At 44.0% G+C, this 26,325-nt stretch overlaps 2 protein-coding genes across 2 annotated transcripts in view; both read right to left on the bottom strand.

Moving 5' to 3' along the window:
• LOC119891530 (scavenger receptor cysteine-rich type 1 protein M160-like) overlaps positions 1–26,325 on the bottom strand; it is a 667,824-nt gene that overhangs the window by 349,054 nt on the left and 292,445 nt on the right. The window lies entirely within an intron of this gene.
• LOC119891516 (rootletin-like) lies at positions 14,994–24,643 on the bottom strand. Its single transcript, XM_038703222.1, has 6 exons — positions 24,535–24,643; positions 23,983–24,036; positions 23,226–23,804; positions 22,995–23,057; positions 18,698–19,753; positions 14,994–18,579 (listed from the first exon to the last, which is right to left on the bottom strand). Exons 1-6 carry the CDS (start codon positions 24,551–24,553, stop codon positions 16,595–16,597), a joined length of 3,756 nt encoding a protein of 1,251 aa, XP_038559150.1. The 5' UTR covers positions 24,554–24,643; the 3' UTR covers positions 14,994–16,594.

The following is a 26,325-nucleotide window of genomic DNA, read 5'->3' as shown; positions in this document are numbered from 1 at the left end:
ATGACTCAAGGTTGTAGGACACACAAAGTTTTGATATTGGCATTTTATACGTAGGAGCAATTGATTTGTTATGATCGTAGTTCACATTAACTCGGATATGTTCATAAGTATGGGCACCCAGAGTCTTTCCAAAATCACATGTAGACAATTTATCATGACTTTTGTAAGAATTGTGACAAATGAGCAGAAGGCACAGCAATACACTTGGATATTTAAATTGGATATGCATATTTAAATTGAAAGTCATACCAGGTAGGATCAGCAATTTTGGTATTGGAATTGCAGTCAAGAGCCAGCAGCCAGGCAGTGCAGGCCCAAGGTGGAAAAACAGCTAAAAGCCAGGCAGAGCAGGCCCAAGGTGGGGAAACAGCTAGAAGCCAGGCAGAGCAGGCCCAGAGTAGAGAAGCAGCTAGAAGCCAGGCGATGCAGGCCCAGGGTGGAGAACAGCTTGCAGCCAGTTGGTAAAGGCCCAGAGTGGTAAAACAGCTAGCAACCAGGCAGTGCAGGCCCAGGGTGAAGAAACAGCTAGCAGCCAGGCAGTGCAGGCCCAGGGCGGATAAACAGCTAGCAACCAGGCAGTGGAGGCCCAGGGTGAAGAAACAGCTAGCAGCCAGGCAGTGCAGGCCCAGGGTGGATAAACAGCTGGCAACCAGGCAGTGCAGGCCCAGAGTGAAGAAACAGCTAGCAGCTAGCAGGTGGATAAACTGCTAGCAACCAGGCAGTGCAGGCCCAGAGTGAAGAAACAACTAGCAGCCAGGCGGTGCAGGCCCAGTTGTAGAGGAGCAGCTAGCAGTCAGGCAGTGCAGGCCCAGGGAGTAAGAAACAGCTAGCGGCCAGGGTAAAGGAGCAGTTAGGCAGTGCAGGCCCGGGGTGGAGAAACAGCTAGCAGCCAGGGTAGAAAAGCAGCTGTGGTGCAGGCCCAGGGAGTAAAAAACAGCCAGCAGCCAGGGTAAAGGAGCAGCTAGGCAGTGCAGGCCCAGGGTGGAGAAACAGCTAGCAGCCAGGGCAGAAAAGCAGCTGTGGTGCAGGCCCAGGGTGGATAACAGCTAGCAGCCCGGCAGTGCAGGCCCAGGGTGTGGAATCTGCTAGCAGCCAGGTGGTGCAGGCCCAAGGTGAGGAAACAGCCTACAGGCTAGTCGCACATGTGCGGAGTCTAATTTAGAGTCCAAACTGTAATATAAACTGTAATATAAAAAGCTCAAGAAAGGCTTGGACTTTAAAGCTAAAAGTGACTCTATTTTCAGACTAAAATTTCACATTACAACACATTAAAAAGCAAGACATGCTTCTCAGAGCAACACAGCACTCTGTTGATCTGCCGCCATCTTGGATGTGACTATTAAAGATGCCTATCCTCTCCCACGCATTCAGGACACCCTGGACACCCTGTCCACAGCCCAATACTTCAGCACGCTGGACTTAACATCAGGATACTGGCAGGTGGAGATGACACCACGGACCCACAAGGCGGCTGCATTCTGCACTAGGAGAGGATTGTTTGAGTGGAACGTGATGCCTTTCGGACTATGCAACACCCCGGCAACATTTCAAAGACTCATGGACCGTGTCCTGGCTGGATTACAGTGGGAGACATGCTTGGTATATCTTGATGACATCATAGTCCTGGGGAGAGATGGCGTTGAAATGTTGGAGAGGCTTGGTCAAGTTTTCAACAGACTACGCGAAGCTAACCTGAAGCTGAAACCTTCCAAGTGCTGCCTGTTCCGGGAGCAGGTGGCTTACCTGGGGCACATCGTCTCCGCCAAAGGTTTCTCCACTGAACCCGAAAAAATCCAGAAAGTGATCGAGTGGTCCATGCCCCAAAACATTTCAGAGGTGCGACAGTTTTATTGACCTGGCATCCTACTACCGATGCTTTGTCACGTTGGACAAGCCCCTACATGAGCTCACCAAAAAGTATGTACGCTTTAACTGGACAGACGCATGCCAAGAAGCTTTTGATGGACTAAAGCGCAGGTTGACGTCGGCACCTGTTCTGGGCTACCCCCTTGATAACGGTGATTTATTCCTCAACACAGATGCCAGCGATTGGGGAATTGGGGCAGTCCTGTCCCAGGTACAAGGGGGTGAGGAGAGGCTCCTAGCCTATGGGAGCAGGCGGCTTTCAGCCACAGAGCAAAACTACTGCACCACCAGATGAAAGCTCCTGGCAGCAGTGGAGTTCACCACCCATTTCAGACAGTACCTGCTGGGGAGAACATTCACTATCAGAACCAATCACAGCAGTCTGCGCTGGTTGACTAGACTGAGGGAGCCAGAGGGCCAGCTGGCCTGCTGGCTTGAAAAACTGGCAGAGTACGACTTCCAGGTGCTACATCGTCCGGGGAGGCATCATCAAAATGCAGACGCACTTTCTAGGAGACCCTGTCGTAAGCTGTGCCCATGTGGTGTGCTGGAGCCTGACCTCCATCCACAACAGCACCATAAAGGGGTGCAATGTAACCTGACCGATGACCCTGCTGGAGGAACTGCTGTGATAACCTCTACGGGGCTCCCACCAGTGGGGGTAGTGGACCCGTCCAGTGGCGGCAGCGGTGACCTGTCCCATCCAAACATCTGCCGGGTGAGTGAATCTCCAAGGACTGAGCTGTTCAGTGGCTGGACCCAGGAGCAGTTGGACTGTGCTCAGATGGCTGGCCCAGACATAGCACCAGTGAGGGAGTGGACTTACCAAATGGGGGACCGGCCACGGTGGGCCGACGTAGCACACTGCAGCCCTGCCACCAAAGCCTACTGGGCACAGTAGAAGAGGCTCTACCTGAAAGATGGAATACTGTTAAGAAAATTCTACTGCACTGAAAGGAAAGTGTTCTATCCCCAGATTCTCCTGCCCCACCTGTACCGCAGCTCCGTGATGGAACAGATGCACGACGGCCCACTTGGTGGCCACTTCGGTGTGGAGAGGACTCTCGCCCGTCTCAGAAACAGGTACTATTGGTATAACATGAGGGATGATGTCACCCTGTGGTGCCGCACATGCGTTAGCTGCGCTGCGAAAGCTAGTCCCCGGAAAACCATCAAAGCCGCCATGGGCACATTGCGGGTTGGTGCCCCCATGGAGAGGATCGCAGTAGACCTGATGGGGCCGCTAAATGAGACGGAAAGGCACAACCGCTTTATACTAGTGGTGCAGGACTACTTTAGCAAGTGGGTGGAAGCCTATCCAGTTCCCAATGAACAAGCGTCAACAGTTGCTGAAAAGATCACCTCGGAGTGGGTGTGCAGATATGGAGCTCCACACTGCCTGCACAGTGACCAGGGCACAAACTTTGAATCAGCTGTGTTTCGGGGGATGTGTGAAACGCTGGGTATCACGAAGACACGAACCACCCCATTTCACCCCCAGTCGGATAGACAAGTGGAGCGCTTTAACGTCACCCTGCAGAGAGTTTTGGCTACCACCGCTGAGCGATGTCACTGGGACTGGGATGTGATGATCCCTTATGCTGTAATGGCTTATCACGCAACCAAACACAGCTCCACGGGCCTGACACCGAACATGATGCTTTTTGGGCGGGAGATAACAGAGCCAGTGGACCTGGTTGCTGGCTTGCCACCAGACGGTAACCAGGCCACTACTCCTCCACATTATGTTGTGCAACTCAGAGAACGGGTGTAGCTTGCTCACCAGTTGGCGCGGGAGTCTCTGGGAAGATCTGTTGAGCACGCTAAAAGACAGTACGACAAAAACATCTGTCAAGTCCAGCACAAGGTCGGGGATGCAGTGTGGTATCTGATCAAAGGTACCAAGAGAGTGAAAAACAAAGTACAGAAATTCCTGCCATCCTACGAAGGTCCCTACTTCATTGTGGGTTTATTGGGTGACTTAGTATACCGGATCCAAAAGAACCCCAGGACAAAGGCCAAGGTAGTGCATCATGACAAGCTCAAACCCTACCATGCTAGGACACCGCTGGACAATGGCTGGGTTTTCCAAGGAGCTGACACCAGGAAGTGTTACCCCCTGCTGACTCAGATGTCAGTCCCCTTCTCCCATGGGATACTTCAGTGGATACTGATGATACTGCCGGTGAGGACCTCCAGGATTTCCAGTCTTTGCTGCCAGTCTCCTCGCCAGCTTCTCCGGGTAGCAGCCAGTTTTTTGACACCCCTGCCCAGCCTCAACCTGGCGAGGCTGGGCTCAAACACCCTGCAGGTGAGCCGACCCGCCACCCCTCTTTGGACTCTACCGCTCCTCGTAGGCCCATGAGGGTTCGCAGAGCACCGGACAGGTTTGGTGACAGGGTTGGACATTGAACTTCATATGCGGTGGGTACAGGCTGCCTTCGCAGAGAGAGAAAAAAAATATTGCCCAGTTGCCCAGAGTTGTAATGCTTAAAGTTGTAATTTGATCAAAAGGTTGAGATGTATCCAGTTCATATCTTATAGGTTAAGTTTAGTTGAAACCATAATGAAAGGGAGTCTGGGCACTGATAGGTCACAAGTTATTGTCTTAACGCTCTGGCACAATAAGTAGCTGTTAAGATCTTGTTGGGTTTTGAGTGACTTACTGAAACTGGCAAGCTGGGTTTGTTTAACATTTGTTGGCAAAGGGTTTACCTTGCTTTACTCCTGTAGTACGTTACACCTTAGAGTAATATTCCACCAGATTTGAGCTGAATGGCTAACAGCCTTACTATACTTTCAGTATTGACGCCGACGTAATATTGTGCGCACTGGTAACATTACTGTAAAAAAAAAAAAAAAATAGAAACAAAATGGAATGCATCCCATGACATTGTACAGACACTGCCCTTCTCTTTAAGCTGTCTTCCGCTGAAGAAGGACCTGTTCAAGGACTGTGGGAAGTAGGGGTTATCCGAAATGTATATATCTGCTATCCTTATTGTTTCCTTGTTTATCAGCTAATAAGTGCTTTAATTTGATTATGACCAGCTAGAGTACCTTCTGTCTACTGATTGTTTTCATTTGCCTTTTAGCTGTTCAATCATCGGTCAGTCAACTGTTGAAGTGGGAAACTAAGGACAATAAACTGTTGAACGGCTCTCATCTCTGGTCCTGATACTTTAACTGGTGTGCCAATGCAGAAGCTCTATACATTATCCAGCTTCCACAACCGCAAGTTTCTACACATCAGTTAACACTTTTATGTTAACTAACCTCACTTACGTCAATTTAGTAACTTGCCTAAATAAAAATATGTAATGTTGACTTTTTGTTTCACATGGGGGTTCACAGTCAAGGTTCTGGCACTCCCTCCATCCATCCCAACAATCTCCTTACTCAGTCTGTTCGGTCAAATATCATATACCTACCTTTACTGTCAAAAACTGATGCTACAGGGCTTCCCCCAATACGTTGAAGTGTGACGGTAAAGGGATCCCCAGTGCGTCACAAACTGTGGCTCTTGACCATGCATCCATATGACGACTTGGGAGTGAGAACGGGTTGGAGGGTTGCATAGACAGACTCAACCAGCCACCAGAGTCAACTAGTGTCTTAGAAAATAAGGTTGTTTATTCTTACCATTTTTGTTTAAAAGACAGTTCTGTCTTATTTGGAGCCTGTCTGTATTAAATTATTTTGTCTGCTTGGTTTGTTCTGTACTTTGAGTATTGTTTCTGTCGGTTTACCGTCTTGTTTGGTTTTGGTCTGTGCTTGTATTAGTTTTGCCTTGTCTGCTCTGTATTTGTGTTTTTGTGTTTTCATCCAGTTATCACTCTGTCTGCCTGTGTGTCGTGATTCTGACAGTCTGCCATGTTTTAGTTGGACTCTGTGTATTTTGTTTGAGTTTTGGCCTGCTTTGTAACCTGTCTGTGTTTTCTGTCTGTCCATCACCCTTCCTGCCTGTGTGTGTGTTCTGTCTGATTTCCTCATGTGCTCCTGTCCTGCTCGTTACCTTGTGCTTAAATGTCTGTCAGTTCTGTTCTGTCCTTGCTGGTTTGTTGTTGATCTTCTAAATAAAACTGATATTGATATATTCTCGTCGTGTGTGTCTGCCAGTCTGTTTTCGGATTTTGCTTTCTGTTCTATGGATTTTTGTTGCTTGTTTTGGTTTACCTTTGTATGTGGACTTCCATTGTTGAGATTGGACTACTCTGTTTATTTCCTCTTATCAATAAATACTAAAAGACTGAACCTGTTCTGCCTTTGTGCCCTGCATTTGGGTCCTTAACCCTGAACTTGCCTGAACACACGGCAAACCGTGACAGTACGACTAGTAAGACTATTGATTATCAGACTGTGTTCGAGTTCTGTTCAGTAACTTCCCAGCGTGCTAAACCTCCTAGCCCTGAACCCCGGCCTGCTAGACCTCAGCCAGATAGCCTCCACACAGTCCTCAGGCTACGCCACAGAGGGGGTTCCCTGGCTGGATTACTATGAGGCTTCATAGATGAGTCGCGTCAATTTTGCTTGCACTGGTTGGTCTGACAGAGGCGCTGATTGTACCCGCTGTGGCGACTGTATCTTGAAATGGTTTGCATTGGTGGAATCACAAGGATTTTAGCTTTCAAATGGTGCATCACATGAGTAAGAAGTTAACATATCAGCTGTGTGCACATACCGAAAGCTGCTGCCAGGACCTGACGGCCTGTGGGCGAGCCACTGAAATGTTAAGAGGCCTGAACCTGCCTGAACACACAGCAAACCGTGACAGGTTTCTGCTTAAATTACCTTTGACAGAAAGCAGACAGGTGCCACCTACTGGCCCACTAGAGTTCTGCACCCAACACAAAAAAAACACATATGCTCTTACAAAGACCGTGTGCATAATACAAGGGATAATGCTTACTTTCAGAATTTGCATAAAGTCTAAATTATTTGTTTGTATTGCTTGGCTACTGTGGTCACCAAGGTGTAATTTGATGAATTCACAGGGTCAATGCCCATTGCAAACGTAGCACGGTTTTACCACAGGCAGAAATTATCACTACAAACTTTGTTTCTACTGTATTTCAAACAGTGACAATGTTAGACACTTTAGGCTTACATTTTCCATGTTATCAATCAGTGCCAAGATCATAATTTCAGTAAAAGTGATCATTGTTCTGCCTTTACTTTGGTATGTTAGTCCAGATGAGCAACAGTTAGATTAAAATGAGACTGACCAATTCGATGAGTTCAATTCAGGACTCACAGACCTGATTTAAATCTGAGGACGCAGCTCTTTAGTTATCTGTATTATATGTGGACAGAGAGAGAAGAGTGTTATCCAGACTAACACAGTCTGAATGGACTCACCTGATGCTGCAGACGCCATGATGTCACTCTGCTGGAAACACCAGAGACCTGAAGGAAGTAGATTTTAAATAATCTTATTAATCTTATTCACAACATTAAAAATGTTTTTAAGGGCAGCATGGATCTCAGTTTGGTGACTGCAGATGACCAAAGTTAAGACCCATCTGTGTGTGTGTGATAAACATATTTGTCTGTAAATTTCCCTAAATTAGGGATTGATGTTTACCTCTATTTACCTCTTTTCCTGTTTGAGGTTATTGTTTTTCAGTGCATCCTGTATAATAAGACTGTTTTGCTGTCACCATGTAATTTCACACTGAGGAGATTTAGAGCTCAGTGAAGCCTTCCTCTATAAATAAAGCTCAAGGGGAACTTTGTATATGGGAGCATCTACAACAACTGATTTATATATCCCTGCCTCTGCTGACTCAGTTTTCTCCCCCACATCCCCTCAGAGTGATCAATGCTACCTCACTGGTGATGCAACTGATCACAAAACTCAAGGTACAGATCGATTTGTTGTGGTTTTCATTTATTTTCAAATGCACTGCTTTGGCACTGATCCAGCTGTCTCTCTTGTCGTAGGTTATCACCACTCTGTAGCCACGACACTAGGTATCTGATTGTTTACAGTCACGAGGCATTTGCTGCGGTGAGCAGCGGGGCTGTGAGTCCAAGGGAAGGCAGCAGATAGTAGGACTAAAGCTGCAATGAACATCCCAGTCTGAGGATCTCTTTCTATGATGACAAGCAGCCCCGTGTCCGTGTTACAGCAGTGAACATGCCCTAACAAACAGCTAGGATTTCACTAAATGACACTCTGGAAATTGACGGCTTTTAAATCAGTCTCTCTCCCCTTGCCCACTCACTTCACCTCAGAGGTGAACACAGCATGCATCTGCGTTTTCAGTGCAGCTCTGCATCGCCAACATTTTTAATAATCATTGCTATATAGCTATAAATTATAGGCCACTCTGCCCACACCCCGCCGCCGCCCAAGATGTCTGTCCTGCTGCATTGCGTCTGGGTGCTGGACCAAATTCTGTGACCATCATAAACTGTGACAGGATGTTACTTTGTAGCTTATAAGTGGTTGTTGTTGTTGTTGTTGTTGTTGTTAATGTTATTCCGTCTTGGAAACGAGTGAAAACAATGCAAAGTAACGGACAACATTTCGATGCTTCATTTGTTATTTTCTATAATCAAAGATCAGGGGTCAACAGTAACCATCTGTTGTTAAATCGTTTCTCTCTCCTCTCTTTCTTATTAACAAAAACAAAACATTAAGATAACAGCTTCTCATTTTTGTCAGGTGATGCCGTTACTGGTGTAGGTCGCTCATGTGTTATAAAACGTATTAATTAAAGAAGTTGGTAGATATAAAACATGCACTTTATGCAGCTGGAACAAAGACATTTACATCTTTCAAAGTAATAACAATGAGAGTTTGCACTGATTCCCTTATTAGCCTACTGCACATCTACAGTAAAACCTCGCCCTGACAGATATCAGTGAGTGTTGCCGTTTCTCCTGATCAAACACGAACTAACTGGAACCTCCTGCAGTTCTATCATCAGCTCTACTGAGCCACCAACAACACAGAGAAAATACTTTGAATTAAAAAAAATCTGGATCTAGTTTTTCTCGAGTTCACTCACCTGCTGGGTTTCTTGCTGAGACACAATCAGCTGTGAAAGTGAAAGTAAGAATAACTGTCGGAGGGAAGGAAAAAAACTTCATACAGGCTACTAAAGGTGGACATGTGGAGTTCAGGGACAACCTGAGTGTCTCATTTATAAACACATTCAGAAGTCTGTTCATACTTAAGAAACACAAACACATGAACCAAAAACGTTCAATGTAAAACCTCTCCTTCATCACTGTATACATGTATTATTGATTGCTGATTTCCTATCATGTGTTTATATGTTGTAGTTTCCTTGACTAACTTTATGTCTGTAGAAGCTGACACTTAAAAGCAAAGCACAAGTGTAAACCTACAGTGAAACTTCTCATCACTGATTTAAGTCAGAGTAATAAGAAAAACGTGTTCTCTGACCCTGCTGTAGTAAAATGTATATTAAACATCATTAGCAATGTTACATTTAACATAAAGCACCTTGAAGCTTTTCAGGGTTCATGTTTCAAAAGCTTTAAGAGAAAATGTAAAAACAGGAAATGATGAAGAGTTAAATCCAAACAGATCTGAAACTGACTTCAGATCAGTAGTTCATGTTAGAGCGCCACCTGCTGGACAAAACACTGTCAAAAGGATCCGAGTGATTCTACAGGGGGTGGACACAATAACAGGAACACCTCCAGTCTGATGCAGGAGGACAGTTAGCAACATGTTTGAGCTTCATGAAGCTCCTGATGTTTTATTTTGGGACGCTGCCAGAGGTGTTGCTTCAGCTCACTGCTCTTTTTGGACTCTTTCAGTCAGTGTTGGTGAGGACCTACTGTGATCTCTGCTGGGAGCTTTCCTGTGTTTGGACCTACATGTGTGCTCATGATAAATGAGTCTTTCCCTCTGATCACATCACGTTCTCTCTCAGAGGCTCAGACTGATGCAGCAGCACTTCAGACAGCAGCTATCTGACCGGCTGCTGCTTTCAGAAACACTCATTCCTCTTAAAGCTCACACATCCTGCTGAAATGAAATGGAGCTCGTGTAGCTGCCTTCATAACTGGGATTTACAGAGGTGGACAAAATAACAGAGAGAAAACGTGAACAAAGGATGTTAAATATTGACTAAAAACAGGAAGTCAGTCAGAGTTCATAATGTCAGAAGTCCCCAGCAGCAGGGTCACCTGACCACACCTCTGCAGGGAGATTAACAGAATAAGCTGCCTGCCTGGAGAGGCAGACGTGACTGATTGAGGCAACATCAGCTGCATCACTTCCTCTCTTAACAATGCACTGCTAAACAGACTAGATTTACAGTTAGCCTCTGCTTCAGCTTCTCACATAGCGATGGCAGCGAGCGATCCTGAAGGTGCTGACAGGGTCAGAGTCCCCTCAAGGACACTTTGACATGTGGACAGGAGCAGCCGGGGATCGAACCCCTGTAATAAACGGACAGCCCAGTCTACCTGCTGCGCCACAGGCTGGACATGTTGGCTCCCTCCTGATGTTTGTTCTTCTTCCGCAGCCATGTGGTGTTTGTGTGCTGTGAGATTTATTCAGGATTTGATTTAACTCCGTTATCTCTCATCATTTATCTTTGAACTTGAAGTTAATGATTTTGTTCTCTTCTTGAAGAGCGGTCGCTGAAACCAAAGGCTGAACTGTTCTTCATTTCCTCAACTTAAACTTTCTCCCTTCATTTAAAAACACCATGTGCACATATTTTATTATTATATCATCATGTCTAACTCCTATTGCTGATGAAACTCGCGTGCGCGGGCGACGCGTAGGAGTATCGCAAGCCAAAGTACTCATGGACGCCTGGTCCAGCATCTGATTGCACACTGGCACGTCAAAAGCGTGTGACTTGACAGAAAAATGAGCGTCTTTGAAGTGTGATTTGCCATAATAACGCGTGTTCTCGATGTAAGTTTTGGATTCACCTAAAACGCTTGATGAAAACAAGCATTTTTTAAATGATAATGGGAGACTTTGATGTGTGATTAGCCATCGTGCATTTTTTCATGACAAAAACTGCCTTGAAAACGCTGTAAACAGGTCAACCAAACAGGCAGTACAAACCTGTGTTGGAAGTGTCCAAACAGGCAAAAAGAAGGTGCTCTTCCTTTAGTGTTCTTCTTTTTAGGGCTTCAGACTGTCATGTGTGGTTTAGGGCTTTTTCTTTAATCATTCATCATTATCATTAAACCCAATGAAAACATGATTTATCAAAGACAAATTTGATTAGACAAAGACAAATTATCCTATAATTAGCAGTAGCACAGGCTGCCAAAACAATGTGATTATTCCTGAAGCATCTAAATAATCTTCACAACACAAAGAATTATTGTGGCAGTAACACCAGAGCAGCTTGTTGTTGAAGCAGGTAAACCTACATTCAGAGGAAGCTGTGCGTCATGTGTAAAACCCAACAGAACGTCTCAGGTTAAGTATGTAACCCTTGTTCCCAGAGAAGGGGAACGAGACACTGCGTCGGTGATGACACTATGGGAACACCTCTGGGCGTGGCAGGGCTGAACTATGAATTAAACTACTCCAATCCTATTGGTGTTGCTAGAACGGTAGCATGTGACGGTGTAACCGGAGGCATATATAACAACGCCAGCACACAGGACACATTAGCCCTTTCTATGAAGCCAGGCACTCCAGGCGGGGTGAGGTGTGGCGGACCGATGCAGTGTCTCGTTCCCCTTCTCAGGGAACAAGGGTTACATATGTAACCCGATCGTTACGGGGGAGGGAACTCGAACTGCGTCGGTGACGACACTATGGGAACACCTCTGGACGTGGCAGGGCTGAATTATGAATGAAACTACTCCAATCCTATTGGTGTTGCTAGAACGGTAGCATGTGACGGCGTAACCGGAGGCATATATAACCACGCCAGCACACATGACACATTAGCCCTTTCTATGAAGCCAGGCACTCCAGGCGGGGTGAGGTGTGGCGGACCGATGCAGTGTCTCGTTCCCCTTCTCAGGGAACAAGGGTTACATATGTAACCCGATCGTTACGGGGGAGGGAACTCGAACTGCGTCGGTGACGACACTATGGGAACACCTCTGGACGTGGCAGGGCTGAATTATGAATGAAACTACTCCAATCCTATTGGTGTTGCTAGAACGGTAGCATGTGACGGCGTAACCGGAGGCATATATAACCACGCCAGCACACATGACACATTAGCCCTTTCTATGAAGCCAGGCACTCCAGGCGGGGTGAGGTGTGGCGGACCGACGCAGTGTCTCGTTCCCCTTCTCGGGGAACAAGGCTTACATACGTAACCCGATCGTTACGGGGAAGGGAACTCGAACTGCTTCGGTGTCGAAACTATGAGAACGAGATACCCACTTAGTGCGCACTGAAACCCCGCCTGCCCCCAGCATGCAGAACCTGACGGCACGACTAGGAGGAGAGCGCACACACCAGCAACTGGTCTTCTTTCCTCCACCGGGAAGACCTCAGAGTGTAAATACTCAGCGCTCTGACAGGGCAGAGCAGATGAAGTCTCCCGTCCTCCGCCGTCACATGAGGTGGGGGATGAAACACCTGCAGCACCGTGGACCCTGCCAATCTGGCCGGAACCTTGGGGACATAACCTGGACAAGGGTGCAGGATGGCTCTGACCCTCCCTGGGGCAAACTCCAGGCATCGGGGAGAAACCGAAAGTGCCTGGAGATCCCCCACCCTCCTCAGAGAGGTGATAGCGAGGAGAAGGTCATCTTAAGGGTCAGGTGCTTGGCCTCAGCCGACTCCAGGGGTTTGATGGGGGCCTCAGCCAGCGCTTCAAGGTCCCAGGTGGGAACCCTGGAACAAGTCACAGGTCTCATCGTCCGGGCTCCGCGGAGGAAGCGCACGACCAGTGGAAGCCTCTCCAAGGGCCCATCACTCAGAGGGGCGTGGAATGCTGCAATGGCAGCCACGTATACTTTGAGCGTGGACTGGGAGAGGCCCGCCGAGAAACGGTGCTCGAGGAACTCCAGTATCACAATTACCGAGCAGTTCCCCTTCGAGGGAACTCGAACTGCGTCGGTGACGACACTATGGGAACGACTCTGGGCGTGGCAGGGCTGAAATCATGAATGAAACTACTCCAATCCTTGGCGTTTCTAGAACGTTAGCGTGTGATGGCGTAACTGGGGGAGTATATAAGCACGCCGGCAAGCACATTAGCCTTTCTATTCAGCAGGCACTCTGGCATGTTTGAGACTACGCAGAAGAAAGCTACCACAGTACGGAAAGATTACCTGGAAGTAGAATAGACGGAGATGGCCGGATGCGCTCTCCCCGTGGCTCGGGCCCGGCGGTCGCTTAGGCGGCGCGGCGGCTTCGGTCATGGGGCTCCCAGCGCGATCGGGACTGCTGAGGCTTTTTCCCGTTCCTCATCTGCTGGCTCCGACTCCCCTCTTCCCCGATTTCTCAGCACATTTGACTACTCCCCTGCTCCGGGTTTATAGTGACGTCGCGGGGGTCAAGGGCTCTGGTTATGGGACGATGCCCCAGGCTGAGGATGCTTTGGCCAGCTATCTCTCACCCGGCCTTGCGTCGTCCCTTAAAGAGCCGGCGCTGCCAAACAAGCCATGTCGCGTGACATCTGCTCTGGTGGGCAAGGCGTACACAGCAGTGGGCCAGGCTGGTGCGAGCCTGCACACAATGGCGGTTTTGCAGGCATACCAGGCCGACCTGCTGAAAGACATGGACTCGGGAGGAGGCCCCTCTGAGAAGGACGTTGCCGAGCTCCGCAGAGCCACGGAGCTGTCGGGTCCGAGTTACGAAAGAGACGGCCTGTGCCATTGGCCGTTCCAGGTCCCCAGATGTTTCTCTGCTGGCCTTTCCCCATCCACACTCAAGGTGTATGTGGCGGCGTTCCACACCCCTCTGAGGGATGGGCCTCTGGGGAGGCCGGAGGATGAGACCCGTGACTCGTTCCAGGGTTCCCACCTGGGACCTGCCGTTGGTTCTCGAAGCGCTGGCTGAGACCCCCTTCGAACCCCTGGAGTCGACTGAGGCCAAGCACCTGACCCTTAAGATGGCCTTTCTCCTCGCTATCACCTCTCTGAGGAGGGTGGGGGATCTCCAGTCACTTTCGGTTTCGAGTTCAAGTTCCCTCGAAGGGGAACGTCTCGGGTTATGATGTACCAGTTTGTATAACAGGTGCGAGCGCAGACCCCCCTGGTGATTCAAATAGGCCACCACTGCCGTATTGTCGGTTCTGACAAGTACGTGGCAACCGCGGCGAGCGGGCAGAAAACTCCTCAGAGCTCTGAATACCGCCAACATTTCCAGGCAATTTATGTGCCAGGAGAAATGAGGCTCCTGCCAGGAGCCTCTCGCAAAGTGGTCGTCCATAACAGCTCCCCATCCAGTGAGTGAGGCGTCTGTCGAAATAATTGTTCGCCGACAGATCGCTCCCAACACGGGACAATGGGACAGGAACCAAGATTTCCTCCACACAGACAGGGAACGAAGGCACCTGCTCGTAACCCGTATCAGACGGAGCAGATTTCCCCTCGGGGAGAATCCCTTGGATTTTAGCCACCACTACAGGGCTCTAATGTGCAGTAGTCCGGAAGTTATTACACTGGACGCTGCTGCCAGGAGACCCAACACCCTCTGAAAGTGTTTCACAGTGATGGCGTGGCCTAACTGCACTCTGGTCACTGAGGATAAAATGGACTCGACAGGTGGGGCCGCATCAACGACGAAGCGTTACTGCAGGAACCTGAGGTTGGTTACTGAGAGCATCAGGCTGCAGATGGAGCTACAGATATAATGTGTTTCAACTGTTTCTACACACAGTTCACTGTTTAACTGGACAATATAATGTGTTGCAGGTGTTGAAATTGTTGTATCTGTTCATGTTTTGTAGTCTTGAATTTCTTTTTTGAACATTGGCCAAGTGCACTGAGGATTCATGGATACTCTGACAGTATCCATGGTAACAGCAGTATCCTCAGATCAAGGAGAAGAGAAACAAACAGAGAGGTGAATAAAGATGTTTCAGAGAGAAGCCACTTCCTCCCACAGCGTCTCTGTGCAGGTAGAAACAAACCTGTGAGCTCTGTTCTGTTTCATCACTTTATCATCTAGTTTATTAGATTAACAACAGTCCACACTGAACTACAGGGAAACACTTTATTCATCTTTTAGAAGCACAAACAAAGAAAGCAAAGATTAAATACAGAACATGGTATTAAAGATTGATCTGAATTCTGTCTTAGGTTGATGTCATCAGTTATAAAGCATCCAGTCTTATCTGACATGGAACAAAACAAAGAAACATCAGAGCGTTCATCGTCTATAATGTCATTCTGCATATTTCTGATTGATCAGATCAGCAGTTTAAATGATCTTCAAGCTGTTTAATGTTTCATATTTGCTGTGATATTTGTGATTTGCAGAGAAAACAGGGTGAATGACATCTAAACATTTCATTTCACTTCCAGCACAAACATCATGTTCTTTCTCATATTCAAAAGAAAACAAAGATCATCTGTAATGAGCGAGCAGAGCTTCAGCTGCTGAAGTCTTTCTTTACTAAGCTGCTGTCTGTTTTTATCAGCAAATAATTACACAAACTATTAGGACAAAAGAAAAGAAACAAACAGCAAAAACAATTATTCCCAACAAAAGAGTTTTAACAGAAGAAAAGAAAACCAACAGAGCAGAAAGATTTTCTACAGACTGAAAAGGTGCAGGCTGAAACAGCAGCTCACTGTGCCCACTCTTTTTTACAACCCTCAACTTATTAGAGGTGAAAAAGTTGCAAATGACTCTAATATCTCTAATATATTATATAAACTTTACAGAAAACACAGTGAATGTGTGTGCAAAAACTGTGAAATACTTTGGCAACACCGCAAACTTTGCTAAACATCTGAGATCAAGTCAAAATAATATTTTGATGTTATGAAGCGGCAGTTCTGAGCAGGATATTTTTATTATACTTAAAGAATATGACAGGGAGATCGCATTAAACTAGAAATAAAATATGTAAAAAGTATTGGTATCAGCATCAACAGCCTGGGTATTTCTTGCTATTTGATAGTGTAGGAAATAAGTGGTCTCGCACAACACAATTTACGAGCAGCCTGCTTCTTTCCTCTGCTCTCTGTCAGTGGATGACTCAGATATTCCATTAAAATAAAATATAAAACGTAAAAAATAAACAGCGATGTCGAGCAGCGTATAAAGGCTGTACTCAAGTAATAAGCTTTTTAATATTGGACAATTCACAGTACAAGTACTGCAACAGTACATCCATTGTGAATTGTCCCCATAAATCATTTATTGAGCTGTTGAAACAGTTTTCATTATACACTCTTTATGATGATAAAATATGTTTATATTGTAAAACACAGAAATCCAAAAAAATAAGAAGTATTCCATAGGGCCCTAAAAAGTGTAGCTATTTAATGCTCTGGGAATGAGAATGAGCTGTATATTCTTCACAAGGTTTCACCACTCAGAAAAATCATTTCAGTCAAATTAATTCAGAAAACGCTAGTTTCGTTGCTATGGTAACCTGTAGTTAATAGGCTGGACCCTGACAGCCAATGAGAAGTATTTCTGTGGCCATGGTCTGCATCACAGTGTCGTCCACTGCTAAATATCACAGTCAAATATCTTATTCGTTAAACTTTCAGTTATTGGAACAAATGAAAACAGAAAAAAGGAAAAATATCTGAAACTGCTGATGAGACGTTTACATGAAACAAATCCTCATGAAATAAAACACCGTGATTCTTTTTTCAAAAGTTTCTTTATCGAGGCACTTAGTTCTTTTTCATGTGTTTCCTGCAGAGTTTTCTTTTTCTCCTCATTTGTCTCTTTCTTCATTTGTTCTTCATGTGTTTTCATTAACTTGTGGATTATTTCCAAATTTGTTCTGTCTTTGATGACAGATTTTACTAAAACACAAATTTCTTCCTCATGCTGTTTCTTCTGAGCTGCAAACTTTTCGTTGTATTTCTCTTTGAATTCATTAAACTCCTCAGCTTTCTGTCTGGCCTCCTCTTCATATTTCTTCTTCTGTTCCTCCTTTTCTTTCTTATGTTTCTCCTCAATGTCCTTTTTCTCTTTTTCCTCTTGTTCTCTTCTGATTCTGTCCTCTTCATTTCTTTTCTTTTCATCATTTTCTCTTTCCTGTTCGTATTCTTCTTGAAGCTTTCTAAGTCTTTTTTGTTCCTCCTGTCGTCTCCGTTCGTCTTCTTGTTTTTGTTTTTCCCACCATTCATTTTGTGTTTTCTCCCAGTTCTCTCGTTCTTTTTTCATCTCTTCTCTGCTCTCCTTCAGCTTTCTGTCAATCATTTCCTTTGATTCTGACTCTGATCTTATATTTTGCTCCAAAGCTTCAAACTTTCGTTTCCACTCCTGTCGTTTAATTTCTTCCTGTTGTTTTCTCTTCCTGTCTTCTTCTTCTCTCATTTCCTGTTCTTTCTTTCTCTCCTCACGTTCCTTATTTATTTTTTCTTCCTTTTCTTTAAGTTCTTTTTCTCTCAGTTTTCTCTCTTTTTCAGTTTCTGCTGTCTGTTCTCTTCCTTTCTTTTCATAATTTTCTTTTTCCTGTTCGTATTCTTCTTGAAGCTTTCTAAGTCTTCTTTCTTCCTCCTGTCGTTTCTGTTCGTCTTCTTGTTTTCGTTTTTCCCACCATTCATTTTGTGTTTTCTCCCAGTTCTCTCGTTCTTTTCTCATCTCTTCTCTGCTCTCCTTCAGCTTTCTGTAAATCATTTCCTTTGATTCTGATTCTGATCTTATATTTTGCTCCAAAGCTTCAAACTTTCGTTTCCACTCCTGTCGTTGAATTTCTTCCTGTTGTTTTCTCTTCCTGTCTTCTTCTTCTCTCATTTCCTGTTCTTTCTTTCTCTCCTCACGTTCCTTCTTTATCTTCTCCTCCTTTTCTTTAAGTTGTTTTTCTCTCAGTTTTCTCTCCTTTTCAGTTTCTGCTCTCTGTTCTTCCATTCTTCTTTTCATCTCTTTCATTTCCTCCTCATGTTTTCTTTGAAGCTCCTCCCTCTCTCTCTTCATCTCTTCTTCCTTCTCCTTCAGGATTCTCTCCATTTCTTTCTTTATAGCTGCCTCGGCCTCTTGCAGCATCTCATTGGTGTAGCAGCTGCCTCCATTTTCCTTCACCATGGTGTCAATCTTGGTTATCAGCTCACTGACTTGTGTGCGGTTTTGATCATAGTTATTAAACACATGGTATCTTCCTCCACAGTCAGAGATCAGCTTCTTAAAGGAAGCATCACAGTCCTGTTCAATATATTCTTCAATGGTTCGCTTCTCACGCTTTAGTGTATCTCCTCCAGTTAAAAGAATGATGGTGAACTTTTCAGCATTCTTCCCAAAGGCTTTCTTGATGAGTTTTAATGTCTCCTTCTCCTCTTGTGTAAATCTGCCGATCTGTAACACCAACAGGAAGACATGTGGTCCTGGAGCCAGAAGACTGATGCATTTCACCATCTCCTCATTAACTTCTTCATGGGACAAAGTTGTGTCAAACAGACCAGGAGTGTCGACCACAACGACCGGACGACCGTCCACTTCACTCTGTGCTTTCTGACAAAGTTTGGTGACTGAATTTTGACTTGATTTGGCCTCAAACTCTTTTCTTCCTAGAATGGTGTTTCCTGTAGAGCTCTTTCCACAGCCAGTCTTCCCTATCAGCACAATCCTGAGACTCTCTGGGCTCTGCTCCTCATCATCACCTGGGAAAGAAGAAGAACAGACATTACTTTAAATGCTGACAGTTATAACTGTATATACTGCAAGAACAGAAAAAAATATTATTTATTATTATTCATATTTATCAATTATAGTACTTACCTCTGCTGTTTGTTTTCAGGTCCTTCAGTTCAGCCTGTAGTTTGATGATGTTTTTCTCTTGTTGTATGACCTTTTCCATTTGTGCACGTGCAAATGTTACAGCTGTATAGCAGGATGGTTTATTTTCAGATTGTCTCATCTTGTCCACCATGTCCAACAGCTCTGGGATCTGCTGCTCGTCCTTGATGTTGAGAACAACATCTCTTCCTCCACAGCTCTGACGGAGCTCCTGGATGTCCTTGTTTTCCTTTACAAAGTTAACAACAGCTGGAGCTGCAGGATCTGACTCCACAGTGAACAGAATCATGGTGAAGTCATTGACTCGAGAGCTGAATGTGTTCTGGATGGTCTTTAACTCTCCCTTGTCTTCATCAGTGAGGGGACCCACAGGTAGGACCAGGATGAAGACATGGACGCCCTCAGGATCACAGAGGGAGATACACCTGAGTGATTCCTCCATCACTGCCTCCTGAGGTTTTCCATACAAGGCAGGCAGCTCCACCAGGGAAACCCAACGTCCACACACCTCTCCCTGATGTTTAACACACTCTGATGAGTTGGAGACTGAATGAAACTCTGTCTGACCTAAAATGGCCTTGGCTGCTGAAGTCTTTCCTGCTCCTCTCCTCCCACACAGAACCAGGTTTAAAGCTGGTTTGATGTGTTCAGACTTTGGTCTGATGGTCTCTTCAGTGAAGGTGAGGAAGGTTCCTTTGTTTTCATGCACAATGTTCTCAATCTTCTCCATCAGCTGTCCATGGTCTTCTTCTACCATCCTGTAGTGTCTTCCTCCACAGTCTTCAAGGAGCTGGCTGACAGAGTCACTTGTTCCATCATGTGTCACGATGACCATTGAGTGTTTAAAAGCATCTTGACCAAACAAACTCAGGATGAACTTCAGTGTTTGTCTGTTCTCCTCAGTGAAATCAGAAGGCTTCAATAACAGCAGCAGAACATTTGGTCCAGGAGGACAAAGACTGATGCACTTCCTCATCTCTTCTCTCACTGTCTTTTTGTCGTCACATTTTCCCAGCAGCACAATCCTAAATCCAGATGCTGTAATACAACAGAGAGAAAGTTAAAATTAAGTAGGAATCACAGGAATCTGAAAGTGCCACGGAGACGGCTGTGACCACGTTCAACTTTTATTGCCGTTTCAAAAGCATAAAGAAAGGTATGCTACGTGTGCATGACGTTAGCAGAGCTAGCAAGCGTACCTATGTATACTGTATGTTTCAGGGCACTAATTTAATTTGCTTGCTTTAGTTCTTTTCCAGTTATTTGCCACCTAGCCAGGTGCACAAGCTAACGTTACCTAATTTAGTTAACATGTTAAGGGAAGTAGCTAATGCAGTTAGTTTGTTAGAGACTGAGGACAAGGCCTGTGGTCACAATTGTTCTTAAGTTCCATTTTTGCTTGTGATAAACAATGATGAGACAGGCCACAAAAAGCTATGTAGCTAATGTGTAAGTTAAGTTACATCACTATTAGCTACTTTTCAGCTGCATACAGTGCCGTACATTAAAGCTCCGCTCCGTGTTACCGCTCCCTCATTTGGGTGAGAGAGATGGAGTAGAGATGTGACAGCAGAGAGTGAAGATTGAGTAATGCACCTCCTAATCTATGAATAATGTTCATAGGTTGCTCTTTACTTTAAGACTAATTTGGGTTTGAATACACAGCTGCAGATCAATATGGGATAACATTACAAGAATCATCCAGAAAGCCTAATGCTTGCACAAAACATTGTGTTGTGTAATAAATAAATGATAATTATAGTGATATAATTTTCCTCAATAACACTATAAAAATGTTTAATAAATGTTTCATACATGTAGGTGAAACATGCCATGGGGGCTGCTTCATTGAAGGTCACTTCTTGTTACCATCAGGTGGCGCTCTGACTATGAATATTAGCATGTTGATGTGTTCAGGGCGGGACTCTTATCATACTTGTACAATTTTGATACAAATTTAAGCATGTGCACTGAAGTTATAACAACTTCCAGTATAATGGTAAATCTTCAATTTGTGACGCCACGCCACGGACATGCCCTTCAGCGAAAACTCAGTTTGTACAACTTTCTTAAGTCAGACTTGCCTCCCCACAGGCAATGCAAGTCGCAGGTGAAGAACAGCACAGAGATTTGAAAACATTTAATTCAATAAGACAAATTTGGAAAAATAATTTGTGATTTTGCACAAAAGTGACATCTAGTAGTTGATTTTGACCACATTTTGCACGTAGCCTTATTGGGGCATGGGGACGTACTGACAGAGATGGGGACTCGAGTTAGAGACTCGGACTCGAGTGCGACTTAAGTCGCACACCCAGTGACTTGAGACTCCACTTGAGACTCATCCTCAAAAGACTTCAGACTCGACTCTGACTCGAGGTGCAGGACTCGTGAACAATGCTGTTTGCCGGCAATTGCCAATTGCCGTTATTCCCCCCCCCCCGTTACCTATAACCTGCCTACGTAACACGTAGTATCTGCTGCGCGTGCCCACACGTGAATACAACAAACACCGGCAGCTGCTCCGTCATTCATCATAAACTTTGGCTTTAAAACTTCATACAACAAGACCCAAACAAAGACGCACAGAATACAAAATAGGTTAGTAACCGGTGGTGAGTAAAACAGCTCAGCATTGGCCATCTAACGTTAGCTTGCTTCTTGCTTCAGCTACGACCTACGAGAGGTTTACTCCGACTGTCGTTCGTTATGAAAAGATGAATGAGCGTTTGTTTACTTGCCAAACTTGTGGTGGTAGATAAAGTAATTTACGTCCCGCTGGCTGCATCACCTTAATTATTGCCATTAGCTAGAAAGAGGTTACAGGTTTATTTAGTTATAACATTACACTAGTTTGAGAGTCTGATGGTGTGTTGACTTACAGTAGTTTAAGCTGTCAGCGATTGCATTGCACATTACATGGTTGTGCTCTTCAAGTTAAAAACAGGTTACAGTTTATTGATTTGAGAGTCAGGAGGATGTGTTGACTTACAGTAGTTTAAGCTGTCATTAATTGCATTTAAAAGGTTGTGCTCTGTAAGTTAAAAACAGGTTACAGGTTTATTGTTGATTATGCAACGTCACAGTTTTATTTAGTTAACGTTACGCTGGGTTTGAGAGTCTTGGGAGTGTTTTCACTTACAGTATTTAATAAGCCGTCAGTAATTGAATTACACAGTACATGGTTGTGCTCTGTAAATGAAAAACAGATTAACAGTATTCCTTATAGCTATGCAGTTTTATTAGCAACCTGGATTGAACGCAGCAGGTGAGACTTGAGACTTGACTCAGACTCTTGCTCAGAGACTTGAGACTTGACTTGGACTCTAGCTCAGAGACTTGAGACTTGACTCGGACTCTAGCTCAGAGACTTGAGACTTGACTCGGACTCTTGCTCAGAGACTTGAGACTTGACTCGGACTCTTGCTCAAAGACCCAAATTTTGTGTTAATCAGACAGACCTCTGTGGAGCTATGACGTCCCTTCATTTTATTTGTTCCTTTATAAATTGCGCATTTTGTGGACTATCAAAAATATTTAACAAGTTATGATCATGAGGGTCTAAAGAGTCGGGGCATGAGAATGTACTAAGCACTGTTAATCCAACATGTTTTCATCTCAGGGTATCATTACTGACACTTTCAGACAACATGACAAAGTGTAAGTATTTGACATGATTGGACGTCCTGAGATGAGAATGAATCGGATAGACTTATGTGGGGATATGACATCACTTCCTGTTTTTATCCATAACATACAAGAAGTTGTTCATTTATAAGTTAGGCATTTTTTGCATTTTCACAATTATTTTAATAACTTTCGGTGATGGGAGTCCAAAATTTTTTCTTGCAAAGTTTCGTGCAGATTGGACTCTGTCTAGGAGGAGGACGAGTAGGTTTCACATATTTCGCTATTTTGCAAAAAGAATGAATGTGCAATTTTGAATGTGCAATGTACTACGTGGGAGTTATGGGCCAAAATGCATTGATCTTGATTAAAGCGCCACCTACTGGTTGATATGTGTCATTTTTTGCACCTGATGTGTAAATTTGGTTTCTACACAGCTGTTTCTGTATAAAAACTTACATATTAGAAAAGATGTAACAGGGTCAGAAACAGGTGCCTTTACAGGAAATACTGTTTTGTCCAAACAGAGCAGTGGATGTGGAGCTCGGGGTTTGATGGGAATGTGAGTGTTAGCATTAAATATTTTGGATATTTCTAAGAAAAGGCAGCATCACATTTCTCCTAAAATGTATCTAGGCATGAATTTACTTACTGTGAGTCTTTGGGGTTTTCTCTGATAGTGAGAGTTGTTCAGGGATTTTTGCACCATACAACCCTGTAAAAGATGACATCATTAATTTGCAGTTTAATTTTCTAATTTAATCAAAGAAGATTTTTGAACAAAGGTTTCACTGCTTGGTCAGAATTGTTTCTGTACCAGCAGCTTTAACAGCATCTGTGAGAGAAATCTGTGTTTGCTTTTGTTTTGCACTTTGATGATCACCTGGTAAAGAAGCTGTTGTGTCCTCAAACACATCACAGCTGACATGCTCTCCATTGTTCTCCTTTACGATTTGATCCAAGCGTGTTAACAGCTCTGGAAGTTCGAGGTTCTTCTGCTTCAGGTATCTGTGTCTACATTTTCTGATCAGGTCTTTTAATGGAGGCTGTTCCATGTATTTTTCCATTAAACCTGGACTCTCCTCTCTGGGTGTTGATATCAGAACCAGTGAATGATCAAATGATCGATCACTGAAGAGTTCCAGGACTCTGCAGAGCCTCAGTTTGTGTTCCTCAGTGAAGTCTTCAGGCTGTAGAACCAGCAGGAACACATGAGGTCCAGGATCAGAGAGTCTCACACAGTTTGTCACATGTTCTGTCAGTTTGTGTTGAGAGATGTTGGGATGCAGCAGATCTGGGGTGTTGATGAGAACTATTTCTTTCTCCTTTAACCGTCCTCTTTCTCTCAGACAGTCGTCTGGTTCTTCCTCAGTGTTGAACTTAGTCTCTCCCAGTATGAAGTTCCCCACTGAACTCCTCTCAGACCAGCTGTTCCCCAGCAGAACAACCCTCAGCTCAGACACTGAAAGGATAACAAAGATTTAGAAAAGGTGGAAAAAGATCAACTCAGACTTGCATTTATTCATTTACAGTTTAATTTCAGTTAAACTTCAGGTTAGTTACTTCTCACAGATTGCACCTATAAAATACTTCAAACTCAGATATTCTTAAACAGGATAACACAGTTCAGTTTGACTCACTGTGAGGAGGCAGGAACGTATTGCTGCTAATGCGTTTCAGAGGCAGCAGATCATCTGTGATTGAAAGGACACAGCATTTGTTTACTTATTTATTTATCAGATGTAATCTATAGCAGACCTTTTAGTGACAGTAACAGTGACATCTTTTTGGATCATTAAACCTTTGGACCAAATCGTAAACAAAAAAACCAACAGAAGCAAAAGAGAGACACAATCAGAAAGTGACCGTCTGAGAGTCCATTTGCATCTCCTAAGTTATTTGACATAGTGAATCACAGACCTGAGACCTGCAGCAAAACAAACTAGACTGAATAAAACTGGGATCCAGCTTTGAGTCGAGTGAGATCTGTAGCCCAAATAATCAGATAGTATCCCTCAGTTTTCTACTTCATTATGGTTATTATCACAGGTATGAACATGTATTCAGCTGAGTTTAATTCAGGACTCAGACCTGATTTAACATCTGAGGACGCAGCTCTTTAGTTATCTGTATAATATGTGGACAGAGAGAGAAGAGTGTTTTCCAGACTAATACAGTCTGACTGGACTCACCTGATGCTGCAGACGCCATGATGTCACTCTGCTGGAAACACCAGAGACCAATTCAACTAGAAACCAACTGCTGGGTTTGAGAGCCTGAAGAGGTAGAATGGAAATCTTAATCACAAGATTCAAACAAGGACTTTTAGGACAACATGGAGTTTGGTTACTGCAGACAACAATGTGAAGACCTGTGTGTGATGAACTGATTTTACTGTAAATGTCCCTAAAATGAAGCATTGATGTTTAACTAAGAATTATTTCACAGGTCACACTGAAGAGATCTACATCTCAGTGAATCCTCCCTCAATGATGTATCTGATTAAACTCTGGACTTGAAAACAAAAACCAAATAAAGTATTTTAGAAATCAGCCGCCTCCAACACCTGAACTATCAGTGCATTTACAGTGGAGTGTTACTTTGTGTAAGTGTCCAATGAAGGTTAAAGTCAAGGGCAACTGGAGTTGGTTAAGATAAATTTCAGTTGCCCTTGACTTTAACCTTCGTTGGATAACTATGACCTGGAGGACTGAGAATCTTCACAGACATTTTGTATAAGTGGTTGTGTTGATGTTCATTTTATTCAGTCTTGGAAATGGTTGAAAAAAGCAAAGTACTGTATATATATATATATATACACACACACACACACACACACACAGGTGCTGGTCATATAATTAGAATATCATCAAAAAGTTCATCCATTAAAAAAGTGAAACTTCAATATTATATTCATTCATTACACACAGACTGATATATCTCAAATGTTTAATTCATTTAATTGTGATGATTAAAACTGACAACTAATGAAAACCCCAAATTCAGTATCTCTGAAAATTAGAACATTACTGAAGACCAATACAAAAAAGGATTTTTTGAAATGTTGGCCAACTGAAAAGAATAAACATGAAAAGTATGAACATGTACAGCACTCAATACTTAGTTGGGCTCCTTTTGCCTGAATTACTGCAGCAATGCGGTGTGGCATGGAGTCCATCAGTCTGTGGCACTGCTCAGGTGTTATGAGAGCCCAGGTTGCTCTGATAGTGGCCTTCAGCTCTTGGTCAATGGTCGTCTTTTGGACAGCTGTCAAGTCAGCAGTCTTCCCCATGATTGTGTAGAACTAGACTGAGAGACCATTTAAAGGCCTTTGCAGGTGTTTTGATTTAATTAGCTGATTAGAGTGTGGCACCAGGTGTCTTTAATATTGATCCTTTTCACAATATTTTAACTTTCTGAGATACTGATTTTGGGATTTTCATTAGTTGGCAGTTATAATCATCAAGATTAAAAGGAATGAACACTTGATCAGTCTGTGTGGAATGAATGTTTACATTATACAAATTTCACTTTTTGAATGGAATTACTGAAATAAATCAACTTTTTGATGATATTCTAATTATATGACCAGCACCTATAAATATATATATATATATATATATATATATATATATATATATATATATATATATATATACAGTGGGTACGGAAAGTATTCAGACCCCTTTAAATTTTTCACTCTTTGTTTCATTGCAGCCATTTTCCAAAAATCAAAAAGTTCATTTTATTTCTCAGTAATGTACACTCAGCACCCCATCTTGACAGAAAAAAAACAGAAATGTAGAAATTTTTGCAAATTTATTAAAAAAGAAAAACTGAAATATCACATGGTCATAAGTATTCAGACCCTTTGCCGTGACACTCATATTTAACTCAGGTGCTGTCTATTTCTTCTGATCATCCTTGAGATGGTTCTACGCCTTCATTTGAGTCCAGCTGTGTTTGATTATACTGATTGGACT

The sequence above is a fragment of the Micropterus salmoides genome, unplaced genomic scaffold (genome assembly GCF_014851395.1).
Source record: "Micropterus salmoides isolate LMB-PRFRI ecotype aquatic unplaced genomic scaffold, ASM1485139v1 Ms_hic_scaffold_7, whole genome shotgun sequence".
In the NCBI taxonomy this organism is placed as follows: domain Eukaryota; kingdom Metazoa; phylum Chordata; class Actinopteri; order Centrarchiformes; family Centrarchidae; genus Micropterus; species Micropterus salmoides.
Note: the sequence above shows the minus strand (reverse complement) of the source record. Positions and strands in the feature narration are given on the sequence as shown.